The 17,167-nt window shown below is 56.2% G+C and overlaps 1 protein-coding gene across 1 annotated transcript in view; it reads right to left on the reverse strand.

Annotated features, from left to right (window-relative positions):
* Positions 1–633: 633 nt before the first annotated feature.
* The window catches only part of COL13A1 (collagen type XIII alpha 1 chain), a 79,948-nt gene continuing 63,414 nt past the window's right edge, over positions 634–17,167 (reverse strand). Inside the window, exons 32-38 of the mRNA XM_045783254.2 lie at positions 16,480–16,515; positions 13,682–13,735; positions 12,533–12,586; positions 11,510–11,545; positions 6,405–6,491; positions 2,583–2,621; positions 634–965 (exon numbers count right to left, since the gene is read on the reverse strand). Coding sequence (XP_045639210.2) covers positions 963–965; positions 2,583–2,621; positions 6,405–6,491; positions 11,510–11,545; positions 12,533–12,586; positions 13,682–13,735; positions 16,480–16,515 — 309 coding nt within the window. The 3' untranslated portion in view covers positions 634–962. The remainder of the gene's footprint in view (positions 966–2,582; positions 2,622–6,404; positions 6,492–11,509; positions 11,546–12,532; positions 12,587–13,681; positions 13,736–16,479; positions 16,516–17,167) is intronic.

Raw genomic sequence — 17,167 nt, forward strand, 5'->3', positions numbered from 1 at the left:
CACTGCGAAGAGAACTCTATAAAACTCTATTTCTTAAAAAATAAACCCAACTTCGGATGGCCAATCTGGCCCAGATCTGTGAGTGTTTTCGAACGTTCTTGGTCGCAGTGGAATGGCCTCAGCTGCTGAGGGGGGAGGGAGCCTTGCAAACGTGCATCGCGTGAACAGCTACCAGAAGCAAGGGCTGTCACTGCTGACTGTTGCTCAAAAGGAAGAAAACCACAAAATCACCCCAATACCGAAAACAATAACAAATAGCCCTTTGGATCCCTGGGGACCCAGGGGCTTTCCGCAGACCTGAACTTGAACTTGAAATGCTCAAATGGCACCACAACGAACTTGGGATATGTGACATGCAAGGGACCTTGCTTAAGTGACCCCTCCCTCCCTCTCACTGTTGGCCCTCACATTTCCATACGTTACCCTAAACTTCCGAGGACCCCTGCTTCTGGGACTTCCTGCTTTTGCAAGAAAGAATGTATTAAATTTAATGATTGATCAGGATCATGAGTTGCCACGTTTCATTTTTTTTAATAATGAAAATCCATAAGAGTTTAAAATATTTTTACACACCTAGCTGGCAAACACCCCTGACCTCCACGTCCCCCGTGAATTCACACATAAGCTAGCGAGCAGGTTGGTGCTGGCCGGCCCCCTTTGGCACCAGAACACAATAATTTATTAAGCGTCAATACTTCATAAGTGTGCACGAATATCATGCAAACATATGCCCATACTCACAAACAAAACGTGTATTAGAGTCGTAGACTTACACAAGACATCTTGTAAACAAAGGGAAAGAGGTTGGCATTTTCTGTACAAAATATGCAGGTTTTTCTTTTTTTTTTTTTAATAATCTGTAAGATGCATCATACTTCTGGCATTTTCAAAAAGTGAAAACTGTATAAAAATAAATATTCTATGTACAAACACACACACAGGCCAATCCCAGGTTAGAGGCATCACTGCAAAACAAAAACACACAAAACAAGGTAGAGTTAGTGTTGGTGGGTTTGTGGGTGTCTCCTTCCCTGTGGGAAAGCAGTGTGCTCTTTGGAGGGCTGCGGTGGCGGGCAGCTCTGGATAGGGGCACCATGGCCCCCTGGGTGGAAGGCCCTAGTGCGTCTGCACCCCAAAGCAGAAAATCACTTTCGCCTTCCTGTCACCCCCTTCGTGGACACTAGAGGGCACCTGCTCTCCATGTGGCCTTTGGAGGTCCTGCTGTTCATGAATTACTGCACCTTCCCAGCCTGAATTTATGGCCTGAACCAACAGACAGGAGGCTCTCGGGCTGCTTCCCCAAGACCCTGCAGCTGTTCTTCCCCCTCTAAGCTCAACCACTCCCATCTCCTAACCATCAGCCGCAACCGTGAAGCAGGAAATCTTGGAAACACCTCATTCCACGCACCTCTTCCCTGCGTCTGTGGTTTTAAAAGGTCTAGGGGAACACGCCAAGGGGATGAGGCATGGCTGCAGGGGCGGATTCTCGGGGCAGCCTCTCCCTTGAGGCTGAGCTCTCCCTTTCCCTGGTCCGGGATGCTTTGGGCACCTGGCCGTGTAGGGACTCCGCCTTGGGCCTGGCGTCTCGGTGGTTTCACTACTTTTAACTCAGTCCTGTGAACTAATGAGAGCCTGGGCATTTAGCCCAGAGGAGCTCTTCGTCTGATTGTAAGTGGCCTCCGCTGTCACTGAGACAGGGCTCGATTAGCTAAGCCCCAACTCTTGGACATGCTGGGCTCTCCGGCCCTTTTATGAGGACAGACCAACACTTGGAGACCACGGCGTGAGGGCACGAGACATCTCAGCGGGAGCAAGGCGGAGGGAGGGGGAGCAGCACGGCAGGGGCTACCTTTGCCGAGGACCCACTAATGCTTCTGGATTAGCAAATCGATGGCCCTTGTCAAGCCGAGGAGCCCTGTGCTTGGGGGGCCCTGGCTGCAGGGGCACAGCCCTGTGGTGTCAGACAGCTTTAATGATGGCGATGCAAGGGCGAACACACGGAAACTCACTGCTGGTAGGAATTCTGGGGCCCCGGGAGGGGCTGGGCTGCAGGACTCGTGTGTGCAAGCACGAAGCTCCGGCAGCTTCAGCTCAACGGAAAGGGGAGAGTGGTGACCCGGCCGGTCTCCACGATGAGGTGGAGAAGCGATGTGAGGGTATAGTTTAAGCAACTCAGATTCCCTACATCTGGATAAATGTTATCATGTGGCTTAATGGCTTAAATGACCGTGTGTGAACACTGTGAGAATAGCTACTGATAACTAATTTTAAAACGTGGTCTAGTAGTCCTCGGAGGAAAGGTGCTGTGGAAATTAACCACACAAAGCATAAAGATGTCAGCTGTGTGGCTTCATGGAAATTCCAGACGCCGGGGTCTGCGGATGCCTGAAAAAGCATTTTAGAAAGTTCTCTAAGTGCATGCAGCGTGTGGGATGTTTAACGGGCACCCTGCCTTTGGGAGCCTTCCCTTCTCGACCCACGTCATTTGCAGAGAGGCCCAGGCTGGAAATTGCACGTGCGTAATCACACTTGAGAAGGGGGCCGTGTGCCCCGAGGTACCGCAAACCACCGGGCAGCCTTACCTTGTTCCAACAGCCCTGGACCGGTAAGCCGTCTTCGCCCTGCAGTGGGGAAGGAAGGCAGACGGCTCAGACTCTGAGACAGCCCCCCAAGCGAGCGGGATGGGGGGACAAGGGCCACCAACCCTGTGGCAGCTGATCTGGGTACAGCCCACCTCCTGTCTATTTCTCTTCTCTGCCGCAGGGCAGAGCCTCGGAAGGGGCTGGGAAGCAAGCCAGGCGGATGTCCCCTTGACTAGGGTCCCATGTAGTCGCAGTGCAAAGCCAAGAGGGGCTGCCCTAGCCTGTGGGGTCAGGCAGCAGGGTGACCTGAGTGCCCCATGAAGGACAGCCCGAAGCCCCGCGGGTCTCTGCGCTGGCTGTCCTGAGGGCTAGGTGCTCATGACTAAGTCTCCCGGCACTTGGCGGCCTGTCTCTTGCTCTGTAAAGCCCGGGGGAGGCGTGGCTGTATGAAATGGCTGCTACAGTGTCCCCAGCTCTCCTGCCATCCGAGCTGCCTCTCTTCCTTAGCTGAAGGAGGAGGACGTCTAGGCAGGTCCATATGACAGTCAATAAGGAGGAGCACGGGACACAAAGGGGCAAGTCGCCTCACAGGTATTACCACGTGGCCCTGAGGTGCCTTCAGCAAGGCGACGCTGGCCTCTGGCACAGCCTTAGCCATCGCTGGGAATGGGGGGGGGTGAAGTGGAGGATGGACATCAACTGTGCACCGTTTGTCTCCTTTGCTGGAGGCCCCTGAGGAGCACCTGAGTCTCCTCGGGCCCCGGTGCCCCCGCCTCTCTGGCATACCCTTTGGGGAATCTGGAAGTTCCATGAGACAATGTGGGGAGGGTGGGGCTGAACCAGGGCAAAGATCTGGTTTTCAGTCTGTGTCTACTAGAATTGCAGCCCAGATTCTAGAATCCACATTCCAGGGCACAGCAAGACTGGACACAGGGTTTCGGGGACCGGAGCAAGTGGTCAGCCCAGAAGCAGTTGAAGGGGAGCCCTCTGTGCCCCAGACCACGAGAGGTACCTAAACCGCTCACCTGGCGTTCAGCAGGCAGCCGGCCCGACACGGAGGGCCGAAGAAGTCTAGTTATCTTGTACTAAGATAGCTCCCCCTTCCCCCATGTCCACAATAACACAGTGTGGGAGACGGGGAAAGGAGCAACGGTGAGAAACATAGTTCGCATTAAGGACCAAAGGAAGATGACCTTCGTTGTCCCCTCTGGGTCAGGGAGGGTCTGCAGGGGGAGGTGGTACATTCCAGGGCCTCATGAAGACCTTCCCTTCCCCAGCCCGCCCTTCCCCAGCCGCCACGGTGCAACACTTCACATGGACCCTGGAAGGGAGAGGAGCCTCCGCAGGCCACAGCGGCATTCCCATTGGCCCATGACGGTGGCAGGGGTGCGGAGGAGAGCGAGGCAGGCAGAGGGAGCGTGGGAGAGAGGAGCAGGGGGCTGGGGCTGCAGCTGGCAGAACACAAGGTGCTCAGATCATGGAAGGCATGTGGCAGAGGGGAGACCTGGCTGGTGAGTAATGGAGGTGCTCTGGAGGGACCAGGGGGTCCCATGGCTGCATGCTTGGGTTCATCAGGCCGGGCGGGGTTTCAGCAGTGGGGAGACAGGAAGCAAGCTCCTCTACACTCTTTTGTTTCGTACACTGGTCCTAAAAAGTCTCCTCACGGGGCTCTGTGGTCACCTCTTGGGGCCACATAGCACATTTTCTTACAAGACTTTCCCTTCTCTTCAAAAATAATTCCCTTGGGATCCTGGGGCAGGATGTGGGACCCGGGTCCTCATCTGACTATGACTTGTATGAAGATAGCTCCGCGAACTCCAGACCTCCTGGGGGACATTTCGGGGAGCAGGAGCCTTGTAAGACAACTGCCTTGGAATGAGGCACCATCTTCTGTTCCCCTGGACGGCTGCAGGGTCGAGAATGTCCCTGCCCGAGGGGACCTGGGCCTGGCGCGAGCAGCACTGTGGCCACTCCACCGGGACATGCTTGGAGAGGACTCCTAAGTGCCTCCCCGTCTCCTCTCTTCTCTTCCTCAACGACATTCCCAACCTTTCCATTCTCTTCCAGACTTGCTGGTGGTGAACCATCTAAAGATGGAAGGAAGGAAAGCCAAGGGATGGTCTTCTAGTATCTTCCAGGGTTTGAGCAAAAGGGACGAGCCCTTTAGCATCTAAAACCCTGATCTTGGACCATCCCCTGGTGCTGGTGGTATCACTGGGGCAGCAACCCCAGACCCAGCCTGGAAGAATGGGCAGGGCGGCCCCCTCTTCTACCTCCGTTCTAGAACTTCTCAGTCTACCGTGTTTGTGAGCATGCCATCACCAGCCCCTGCCACCTCGAGAGATGGGGGGAGCGGGAAGGGGTGTGGCACCGGCTCGGGCATCTCATTTAAGTCTTTTGCCAGGAGCTCGGGGATGCTTGCCCAACCAACTGCAGTGTGCGAAGGAAGTCACGGTTGCTGAGAACCTGTCCAGAGAATCCACTTCCCTAGCTTTCTTTCTGGGGGCAGGAGGGCTAGAAGCTGCTGTGAAAGGAGAATCAGGTGCAGCCAGAGCTGGCTTGGGGGGCGGTGGGACGGCTCACATTAAGGGCAGGTGCTTTGGAAGCAGCTTCGGGAAGAAGCCAAGAAAGCATCCTGGCAAACTGCATGCTCGAGGGGGCATGGCGGGAGCCCCTGGGGACCAGCCAGGGCGGGGAGAGAGAAGGGGCAAGAGGCGTGTGTGTCGGGGGGCGGCCGGAGAGGCATGCAGGCGAGAACCACACACGTGGGGAAGCCCGAGTCGGCCATGCAGGCAGGGGAGGGTGAGGCCATACCAATGGGCATGGGGCATCCAGTCCGTCCAGCCCTGGTAACCCCGGCTCCCCTTTCTCTCCTTTAAAACCTCGGTGTCCCTGTTCACAAAACCAACCACGATGATTATTTAGGTCAAGGTGGGCCAGCTCCGACGGTGGAGTGGAGAGGCCCAGGTCCCTCCCCGGCCAGGATGCAGGACCCTCGAGGCAGCTACAAGTAGAGCGCCAATCCCAGCGGATTCCCACTTTCCAGATTCCACTTCAGTGCTCTCCTGGGCTCCGCGAGAGCTGAGCTGTGGAACGTGTCCAACCGGCCCCCTCTCTGTTTAAAGCCTCACTTGGAATAAACACCAATGAATTTCAAATTTAGCGTAGTATAGTTTTCAGAACCTTCAAAAGGATTGTGAAGGCCCTTGAGAAGCCCGGCTAACGTGCCACAAGTCATGACCTTGTTTGAGGGTGCTTCTTGGGGGGGGTCTGTCCACTGATTCTGGTCTGCTGTTTTAGTTGCATGGCTGGTGGGCGCTGGGAGGCTGTATATTACAAGCCCCTTTCTGGCCTTGTTCTACCCCGTCTGGGGCCTAGATGGCCCGAGGGAGACACAGACCCGGGTGTCCTGCATCCTGACAGGGGATTCCAACAGCTTGAGCTGCTGGCCACAGAGGCGGCCACGAAACGAAGAAGGCAAATGTGTGGCTCGCAAATGCTCCACCGGCTTCCAAATCTATCCTGGAGTGGGGAGCCGAGGCCTGCTCCAAAATCCCTTTCCTCGGGGAGGGGGTTCTTGTCTCCACACATCAAGTGCTCTGCCTCTTCACAGGGAAGGGCTGTCGCCAGAATGATGTGCAGCTGTGGTGTGAGGGCACGCCCCACAGCGGGCGGAACCCCCCCGGCCAAGTGCACGGATAGATTGGGTAGCATCAGCGTAGACGCTCCCTCATCAGCTTAGTTTATTTGCCTTCTTGGCTTCCAACTTGCAAACCTCAAGGAAAAAACCAGAACAATGACAAGTGATAAATGAAGACATACCAATGGGCAGGGGGCATCTAATCCAGGCGCTCCTTGGTCTCCCTTATCCCCTTTAGGCCCTCTAGAGCCTTTCTTCCCCCTCTCCCCCTGTAAATAATGGTTTAGTCCGAGAGAAAAAAATAACATCAAAACTTCAGGATCATTCATGTGTTAAGGTTAGAAACAGAAAAAGAAAAAAAAAATGGAAGAGGGAAAATAGGCTGGCTTAATTAGGATATTCTTCCCAATGAGATTTGAGGTCAGCGCTCATCCCCACCCCTCTAGAAACTGGAAACCTTGGCTAAAGCCAGTGGGCAGGGGAGCAGGGGAAGAAACTGAGGCCCGGGGGTGGGGAGCAGGAAGGCTCAGAGCTGGAGGCGGAGGGAAAGGCAGGTAGAAGCTACTCGGGGGCCAGTCTTGCTAATTCTGAGCCCAGAGCGGGCCTGGGATGAACAGCGGGGCCTACTTCCTTCTCCGGAGGGTCCGTTTTGGAAAGACTTTGACCTGACAACCTTGGTCCCAGTTGGTTGGCATCCCTTTGGTACTCTGTTAGGAGGCAAGATGATTGATTTAGAGTCCTGGTGTGTGTGTGTGTGTGTGTGCACGTGTGTGTGAATGTCTGCACATACGGGTGTATGAGTGTGTGTTGGGCATGTGTATACACGTGCATGCATGTGCGAGTGTGTGCTTGTGTGTGAGCGTACAAGCACACGTGTGTACATGTGTGTCCAGGGCTCCTGGGTGGCCCCTGGCTCTCGGCTAGGTCCTCCTATCGTATGTGTGGCTCTGGCCTCTGGTCTGAATCAGAGGCAGCTGATTTGTGTATAGACAAGTTGGCTCAAGGAACTCACTTGTTTCTGAAAAACTTCAGTAAGCATCATCTTTTTACATTGAACCCCCTTTTGTATGTGTCAGGGTCACTCTCCATTTCAAGAAAGGCTATGGGGAATTCTCCGCAATGAATTTGAGCTTGGATTGTCCTATGTTGGGTCTCCTTTTAAAGGGGCCAAGTGTGCCCGTGGGGAGTCTCCTTGGAAACAGTTCTCCACTACAGAAGGCTGGCTGTCTCATGTCGGGGGGCTTCCACAGTGCTCCCCGAGGTGGACGAGGCCTTGGAGGCGGGCAGCACAGGGATCAGAAGAAAGGCTTAGAGCCAGAGTGGGTCCTGCCTGTGACCAGCAGTGTGTCTTTGGGAAGTTACTCAACCTCTCTGAGCCTTATTTTTCTTCACCTGTGCAACGTGGATAATTACACCTGCCTTATAACTTTGTTGTGATGTCTTTGTGCACATTTAATAGTGCCATTTAATAGTGGCATTGAGTCCGTGCTCAGTAATGATAGCTGCTTTGTCATGATGACAGTGGCGACGATTACTTCCTGTGAACCCGGACTGGAGCCAAGCCGGCTGCCGGCGGTGTGGCCCGGCACACCCACCGTGTTCCTGCAGTGGAAGGTTGCACGGTTCCTGAGAGGGGGGCCAAGGACAAGAATGCTTTTTTATGTTTCTCTGAATCTTTGGAAACGCCTCAACTTTCTTGATTCTAGAAGTTCCTTGTAATCTCCAGTTTACTGTTCTGAGTGAGTTTTCTAAGGTGCAAACGCTTCCTTGGAAAATGAGGTCTTCAAGAGGACACGTGCCATCGCATTGGCTCTGAGCTAGGCCACCAACGAGAACATGACGGCAGGAAGAGTCCCCGAGCCGTGGACCAGCAAAACCGCTAGCTGTTTGGTGGGGAAGCCCCGGGGTAAACTTTCCCAGCAACGTGGTGCCTCTTTCTCCTCAGGTCGGGCCGGGGTAAAAGTGAACGCAGCTGCCTACGTCCAGAGGGTGGGCAAAGCTCCCGAGGAGCTGGTGGGGGTGGGGTTCCAGGTCCCGGATGATCTCCCTGCGGGCAACAGAGGGTCGGCCGCGGTGGTCCTGACTTTCAGGGTGCGTAGCTTGCACCGTGGGGAGCCATGTCCTGAGGGCCCAGGAGATGGCTTTAAAGTGGGTGTCCTTCGAAGGTTCTAGAGTGCGAGCCGTACCTTCATCTTCCCTGCCTCCCACCCCCAGAGTGACACAAAAGAGGCCTGGCAAAGAGGGGATTCTAGGTGGGCAGAGGGCAAAGACAAGTCAAGCAGCGGAGGTCTTTAAAAAATACAGATACAGAACTTGATTTTGGAGGAACTGCGTTGAAGCTGGGAGAGTGGAGGGGAAAGATGAGGGGATGGGGTCTGGCGATGGGGTGCGCGTCTGCAGGGAGAAGTATGGAAGGAGAGAAGGGAGGAAGAGTCCGGCCTAGGCCAAAAGAGATAACGGAGGGTGGAGAGGCAAGGAGGCAAAGGGGACCTGGCAGAGCTGGCCGCTTACACACACGGCACGCACACACACAGCACGCACACACACCCAGGCGGGGCGTGTCGCAGAACGACTGCAGCCTCCCGGCACGCACGCAGACCCTCCAGTTGGCTGGCTTGCAGGGAGCCCCACCGTTTCACCCGATTTTCCTGATGCCAAATGCCAAATTCATGTTGCCCTTTATCTTTTTTTGTCCCCCCCCCTTTTTTTAAGTGGGCTCCATGTGGGGCTTGAACTCACGACCCTGAGATGGAGACCTGAGCTGAGATCAAGAGTTCCAGGCACCCCTGGGGCACCCTTTATCTTGTGATGAACTCTTTCATCCTAAACGTGGTTCCTGGGCCAAATTCCCGGGGCTGTTAGAGGCCGGGAAGAGTGTCCCCTGTGACAAGGACAGGACATTCTTTACATGGTCATGTGTGTCCCCTTAGAAAACGGCCTGTTTTGGGCTCGGGGCCTTGCGTGCTACTACAAGGACCTTCTCCCTTTCAGGAATGGGAAAGAGGCACCAAGACCATTGCCTGGTGGGACACAGAGAAGCGTAGTTTTAAGACGATGTCCCCGTTCACTGTAAGACGGAGCAAAGGGCTTGCGGCACACCGGCCAGGGCCTCTCCACGGGTCCAGGCGTGACGTGCGGTGAAGTGTGAGAGCGGCCTCGAGCAGCCCCCTTCTCACACCCGGCAGGGGCCGGGACTCGAACTCCTGCAGCTTCGCCTTCACGAGCAACAGCGAGGCTTCTAACTAGAATGTCGTCGAAGCCCCTCTGGCCTTTTCCCTTCATCAAAGCGTCACTATTCTGAGCTTCCAGGCCTCGGGAGAAAGAACCGTCCGTGGCAAAGCGCTGACTCTGCTTAGAACTTGTTTGTTTTGAAGGCTTTATTACGGAGCCCTCACATCTCCCCCCAAGAGGTCTGTTAGGGCCAGTGGTATAAAGAGGTCTGTTTGAGGAGGCGAGATGCAGGGGGCACGCCTCCAGGACATTCTGGCATCCTGGGGGTCAGAGCTCTCGAATGGAGGACACAAGCTGTTCCTTGACTTGCAAACCTGCTCTTTGGAAGAAGTCGATTGTTCTTTACGGTTTACGGGAAAGTTGCGGGAAAGCGGGTTCGTGCAACCTGACGGTTTTCTGGACTTGACTTTTACTAAGCGACGTGTTGCTAATTGACAAGTGGGGTAGGGGAAGGTTTGTAAAGCCTTAGGAAGGAGAAGTGGAGGAATGTTCTCCCACTGATTCCTGGGGACCTCACTGGCTCATTCAACCACCCCAGAGCTTTGCATCACGGCCGCCCGCCGCCCCTCCACCTGCGACGAGGGCTTCCGCCTGCCCTGCCTCCATCTCCGGGACAACGCGGTCATCGCTGCTTGTGCAGCCTTTGAATGGCCCACTGCCGCAAGCCAACTGAAAAAGTCTAAGAAATGGTTTAAAAGTATTAACTGAATACAATAAAGACAGCCGGAACACTTTAGAAATAAATTAGAAAGATTATTAGTATGCCAGCCAAGAGGTGGAATGATCAATTTTTCTTTTTTCTTTTTTTTAGTGGCCTACATCCTTTGATGGCACAGGAAGGAAGGGGGGCTTCCCAGCCAGAACATTTCTGCAAGTAGGTCTGATGATTCCAGTGGTTTCTAGACTTGGTCTTCCACGGTCACTCTGCCTGCTTCTCTTCTTTATAAAACATATGGAACAAATTGAGTTACTTTCGACCAGCTTCCAGGAAGCAGAATTGAGGGCTATCAAAGAGCACAATAAACATCTTCAACGGAAAGACCTGGAATTGGTGCAGGATATAAGCATATGGATTCTGGCATTTTCTATTCACGAACACAGTTATCAGTGTTCGAAGATCAGCTGGAGGACCTGGGGTCTAGGAGCCACCTGTTCTGCCTCCAACCGTCTGTGTGAGCTCGGGATATTTTGTCGTGGTTCTGGCCTGTCTCTCCATCTGTCCTCCCACTCGTTCTCTCCTCCAAGACCCTTGGACAACATGACCCACCGGAAGATGTGCTGGGGCCTCTAGGCGCTGTGGGTCACACTCTGGGGACCTCTGCAATGAAGCAGCAGATGAGACATTCTGTGAACGGACCCACAGCTCATCTCTGGGTCAGAGGCAGTTAAATGGTCCCTGCCGGGCCCAGATGTGGCCTGTGTCCGATATGTGGTGTGTGTCACATCCTACCCCAGGGCTGTGGGTGCAGGGGATGGTCAACAGCTGTGTGCTGGTGATGATGGCAGAAACCAAAGGACAGCAAAGGACCTCGGAAGGTGCCATTCACTTCATGGTCCTGCGGACTCTTTCCAAGAGAAATAATGGCTGTGATCAGTTTTTAAAGGGCTGGCTGCTTACAACAGTTGTGTGCTTGTGCTTGGAACTGGAATTTATTTCTCTCTCACCAGCGGCCTGGGATGCCTGGAGAAATGAAGTCTCAGAAGGCTGCAACCAGGCAATGGTGGGTCTAAAAATACCATCGAGGGGTCCATTAGCAGGGCGCTGCAGAGAGTGGCACGTGGCTCCCGTTGCTGGATGGCAATGCTAGTCTGATGGCCACCATGGGATTCAGTCTCCCCTTGCCATGGAAAAAACCCATGCTTCCATTTCAAGATTGGGCCCCATGCTGCCTGAATGCTACAGAGTAAGCTCCTCACTAGAGAGCCTTTTAATTTAGGTCGATTTACCAGGAAGAACTGAATTTGCCAATGTTAGGTCAGGAATCCCCAATTGATCATTCCACCACGTCATGAAGACATTAGTAACCAGAGCCAAAGTGCAAGGGCTCAGACTCACCCGGTTTCCTTTGTCCCCAGGTGGTCCATGTAAACCCTGCAAGAAATCACAGAAATGAAGACACGTTCGTGAGAAAAGAAAGGATGAGCCTTCCTTCCAGGCTCAGAAAGGTCTTCACTGATGCCTAATTCATCAGAGACAGGCTTAATTATCCCCATTTTACGGAAGGGGGGACAAAGGGACTTGACCTCAAGACACATAATGAGTTATGGGTGAAGCCAAGAACACGGTTCTGGTTTTCTCGCTCCGCAGCCGAGGCCCTGGCCTGCCGCCCTGTTCTTCTAGCTCAGTCCTGCCAACAGGTGGCAGGTGCAGAGGACACGGTCTGGGCGCAGAGAACTCTCCCGGCAGAAGAGGTGTTTGCATGGCTCTCCCTCCAGGCTCTTGCTAGAAAAGTGGCCCCAAAGCTGCTCATATCCCCTGTTCAAGGCACAGGCTGTTCCCCGTGAGCTCAGCTAGGGGTGCCGCACAAGGCAAAGCCTGGCCGGGTTGGCCGCAGCAAAGCCGCTTGGGCAGCCAAGCACGGAGCTGGCGAACAGATACACAGCCTTCAAGTGGGAGGGAAACAGAGGTCCTGGCTCTCTCAGGCCGTCCACCTTTATAACAACACAGCAGGAAATCTGCTGAAGCCGGGGAAGGCAGTCTCTTGGGAAGGCTTCCCGGTCACGAAATATCTCCTTCTTGCATTGCAATGATCTGGCTTTGCTTCTGCCCCTCTTCGACGGCAGGTGCCGCGGCACGTTCCTCTGTGAGATCCCCGCCCGCTGCATCGAACACAGAGGCATCCGGTCAGATGGTCCACGTGGCTGAGGATCTGGTACCCCCCAGGGGCCACGTGTCCCCGGGTCTGCCTTGAGCGGTGCCCAGCAGGGCAGTTCCACCTGCCCGGCTGTTGGCAGCTTCCTCTGTCATGGAAATCAGCATCCTCCTTGGCTCTGGATGTTTGCTCAGGCTCTGGGGCTCCTGCCCGGGCAGGGCTTTTGCTAGGGGTAGGGATAGGTGGAGAGAAAGCATGACACTTACAGGAAGCCCAGCCGCTCCTGTTGGTCCTGTCATCCCCAGGTCACCTTTGCTGCCCTGAAACAGGAGAAAGAAACCCATGAGCCCTCCCTGATGTGGTAACAACCTTCCGCCCACCGTTTTCTGTTTTTGTAGGAAACCCGGGAAATCTCTCTGGTGCCTTCAAAGAGCCCTCTACGAAGCAAGGGCTCGGCAGAGGGTGTGACTGGTGTGGATGACACCACGCGGGGGGCTTGGAGGCCCCCTCACCCTCCCTCCAGCAAAGCCCATCCCCTAAGGCCCTCTGGAAAGACTGGACAGTGCCCTGAAGGTACTATTAGCTGGCCTCAAGTAGAAGCCGAGGGGAGCAGGAAACCAGCATGGACAGGGAAGGGGGGAAGAGAGAGAGCTTTGATTTCTTCTTTGAGGCCACGACTGTCAGCCCTGAGAGCAGCCATCCTGGTCCCCAAAGTGGCTATGATCTCAGGGAGGGACGCCTGTGAGGCTCTTCAGAAGCTCCCACCCTCCGCACCCTCAGCGATGTGTGGTCGGGATCGAGGGGGCCGGAGCCTCCCCTGGGGCAGACTCTCCACGGAAGCCCCGCACAGTCTAGCACCCCGTAGCCCTCCGGTGATCTCCCCCTACAAATGTGCAGAAACCGGGGCCTGGCCGGGAAGAGTGGATGCGGACGGGAAGGGCAGCCCTCCTCCTCCCCTGCGCCAAGCCCCCCAGCAGCACGGCACACGCGCCCGCTCCACGGGAGACAGTGACTGTGGGAGCTGGCCTAACGCCCCGGCCTCCTGACTTCTTGATGTTGCCCAGGATTTTCTTACACTACCGGGCACTCCATTCCATGCTGTCTCCCTATATCATCACAAGGCTTAGGTGTGTCTGCTCCCAGCAGCACCCGGGGCCTGGCCAGATGGAGCCTGTGACTGATGCCAGGTGACCAGGAGCCGGGCACAGGAAGCTGTCTGTCTGTCCGCTCACAGCGATAAAGTGAGCAACCCCCAGGCCGGCCGGCTCCCCCACAGGCTGCTGTGAGGGTCTCTGGGCGAGGCCACGGATGAGGTGCTTGCTGGTCTAAGGAGAGTTTGGGGCCAAGGATCTGTGGCTGGGCCGAGGCGCTGGACCCCTCCTGGTGTGTGGGCTCTCCGGCCACTGAGCACTCACCCTTTCACCCTTTGGTCCCGCTGGGCCTGGGACTCCGATTGGTCCGGGAGTACCCTGGGGAGGTGAAAAAAAACAGAGGTGAGCGGCCTGATGCCGGTGGGGAGGGGGGAGCCCCGCGAGCCCCGCCCGGCGCTGGAGATGAGCAAGGTCCAAAGGCCCATTTTCAGGGTTGGCGAGGCCAGGCTCGTTCAGGGCAGTCATCGGACTGGGGCTTCTTCCTGTTTGGGGTGGGGGCCTCGGGCAGAGAGGCCTCCCCCTGCCTCAGAGCCAGATTTGAGCAGGGAAACCCTTTTGCTTCACCACCAAGCTTGCCAAGGCTGAAAACGGTAGGAGAACTGCTGCTTCGTTTGCTCCCTGAAGCACTCAGGGATGGGGGCGGAGGCCGTGGGGAGGGGCGAGGGCCGGCACCTGTTTGCCCTTGCAGCTCCGCATGCGGGGGGCGGGGTGGGGGGAGCTCATGCCACAGAGACCAATGCAGACGCACACACAGAGAGGCAGGCGTGGGGGGGGGTCATTCAGCCACTGCTCACCCCACCCGCCCCACCAAGGGCCGCCCTGGCCTTCAGCCTCCCCGGCTGGGCCTCTGTCCCCGCTCCCCGGCCCTATGGGGCAGGCCGGATCCGAGAGTGAGGAGTGCGCTTCGGGGGTCTGCTGGGTCCTACCCGCTCCGGACTCAGGGCTCCGGGGCAGTCGGGGCAGCTGGAGCCTTTGGCTTAGAGGCAGGGCGGGGCTGGCTATGGTGCACAGAAGCCCCTTCCCAGGTTCCCGCTTTCCACCCCCACTAGCTGGAGGTCTGTATTTCAGGGCTGTATTGCTCTGCCTCCGTGTGGAGGCTGCTCAGACTTGGCCCTGAGGGTGTGAGGCTGGCTGGTGGGCGTGAACAAGTGGGGGAAAGGCTGGTTTGCTTTACAAAGAGAAAAAGAGCCCTAAGACGTTCTCCGGGGACCCCTGCAGCCAGGAGGGCAGACTATGCACACGTCAGGAGTGAGAGCGGTCTGATGGGGGTCATGGCTGAGAAAGCACGGCAGTCCCTGACCAGCTCCAAGTGCAGGCTCCAGGCCTGTTAACGCTGAGATACTGGAGAAACTTCTGGGCTCTCTGAGGGTCCGTTCCCCCCCCCCCATAAAAGGGGGATGATGACATGAGTGTTTGCTTTCGAGGCCACTGCCCGGTTAAAATGGATGAACGCACGTCACGCATTTGGTGCCGATAAATGTTAGTATTGGCACGGCAGGGTTATTCTTCCCATAAAACTTCTCCTTTAAGGTTGTGATGTTAATTTAATGAGAAAAATAAAACCTGAGGTCCAAAGGGGACAGAATCTCTGAATTTGCACTGCTCCCCTCTGTCCAGTGAGAATGCAGGACAGGTTTGGATTCTCTGATTCCAGACCCGGATCAGCCCCCTAGCCCTGACTGGCCACGTGGGGCAGGCACGCTGGGTGTGAGGAGGGTGCAATGGGGGGGACTCGCGGGGGTGGGGGGCGAGGCAAAGCCCTGAAAATGCCCGGACAAGGGGTCTAGTCTCTGAATGGGAGAATCTACAGTGTCGCCTCCACAAAGGCTCTGGAAAGGAGGTGGTCTGGGGTGAGGCCCGTCACCTCCTCTGCTTGGTGAGGGCACACACCATGGGATGAGGCTCTGAGCGGGGCTGCTCTTGGTCCTCCCACTCTCAAAGCTCTAGGCTCCTGTGGGCATCAGTCTCAGATCCTCTCCGCCTCCAGGCCTGTCCCCCCGCCATAAATGAAACCCTGAAAATTGATCCCCCTGCCCCCGTGCCCCAGTGTCATCCCAGCCAGCTCATTAGACTTGTTTTCCGGGCCTCCAAAGTGTCCTGCAAGGGCCAAGCTGGGACTCCCTGGCTGGAAGGCCCTGGGCACACACACAGCTCTGATTATGGCTCCTGGGCAGGGAAGTCCAGCCTCCCGGCCCTTGATAGCCAGTGATCCCTAGACCCTGGGAAGGTGCCAGGTGTCAGTGGGAATGCCACTTCCCTAAAGACCTCACGGGGCACTCTGGGAGGGGCCTGGAAGGTGGAGAGGAGAGGAGAGACTCTTTTTCTGTGATGCTTCAGTTGCTTGTCATAAGAAGAAAGGCCAGATGCTTTCTAGTCATGAGTAGGTGATGCCTGTTTTCTGGAATCAGAAAGAATGGAGAAAGAGGGACCCAAGTGTTCCTCCTTTGCTCTGCATAAACCCCTTGCTGAATTGCAGGGCAGCCGGGGCACCGCGGAAAGTGGGGTAACATGCCTGCAGAGCACGGAGCTGGGACCGTCCCATGTGATCCTAGATGCTACACCCGGCCTCACCCCAGTACACAGCAGAGGGGGCTGCACAGGACTAGGAAGCCCTCGTGGGCAGACAGGAGATAGAGCTACAGCATGAAGACAGCACAGCGTGATGGGCACAGACAGACACTGTCGTGTTCAGTGGGCGTGAGTCATGGTCCCAGGCCCTGGGGCAGGGCTCCCAGGCCGCACTCAGCCTTTGTCAGGAACAGAGTCTGTGCAGCTGGAGCAGCCCTCCACCCCATGCCCGGCAGTCAGGAGAGTCAGATTTGAGGACCCTGGGTTCCTACGATGGCCAAGGGAACTCAGAGGAAGGTCACCCATCTTTGGTCAAGAGGCCTGAAGGAGCGTTTCTGAACTGAGCAGAGACGGTACCTTTCTGGTGTTGGTGGTGGGAGAAGGCAGGACTCACTGGGAAAACGAGGCCACAGCGGGACAGGGACAGACGAGAGGGGTCACAGGCCCGGGGTGGGGTGGGCTGGGCTGAGGGGTAATGGAGAAGTGACACTCACCGGTGGCCCAGGCCTGCCGTCCAAACCTGAAGCTCCCTGGACGAGGGGAACAGTTTGACCGAAAGAAGGGTAGGGGAGGAACGGGAGGGAGAAAAAGGGACCGGGGAGGGAAGAGGTGAGTGAAGCAGTGACTCTGGACAGACACAAATGCTGGTCATCAAACAAAACGGGAGAAATAAGCTGGGGAGGACAGGTGATGGTATTCACACGGAAACCAACAACAACGGACACCGAGTGGCAGTGCGGCCGGCGGCCAAGCAGGCCGGTGGGGAGCAGTGCAGACGCCCCTTCTCATCCTCTGTGCCCCCTGCCCCCCCCTCCTGGTAGCCCCTCTCAGAAATCCCATGGCCAGGGGGTTGCAGCGCTCCGGGGAAAGGGATACAGAAAGAGAATTCATGGGAAGGTGTCTGGAACCAGAGGGAGTGCGTCCTTCCCAGGACCAGTCTCCCTGCAGGGGGACAAGTCTACGTGGAGGCGGGTTGTCTTTCCCGGCCTCTTCTGCACAACTATGGAGACCGGGCCAGGCTGGAGAAGCCCGAGGAAGTCAGTACTGAGTGATAGCACCCGGCCTGGGAATGTGGGTAGAAGCTGGCCTGCTTCTGCCCCAGCGGGTGAGGTGGGGGGGGTGGGGGGGCCTCAGATGTTAGTCTGCACGATGCCTGACCTTTCCCTGGCACTGAGAGGTTGC

The sequence above is a fragment of the Ursus americanus genome, chromosome 6 (genome assembly GCF_024610735.1).
Source record: "Ursus americanus isolate L20-20 chromosome 6, mUrsAme1.1.p, whole genome shotgun sequence".
Lineage (NCBI taxonomy): Eukaryota > Metazoa > Chordata > Mammalia > Carnivora > Ursidae > Ursus > Ursus americanus.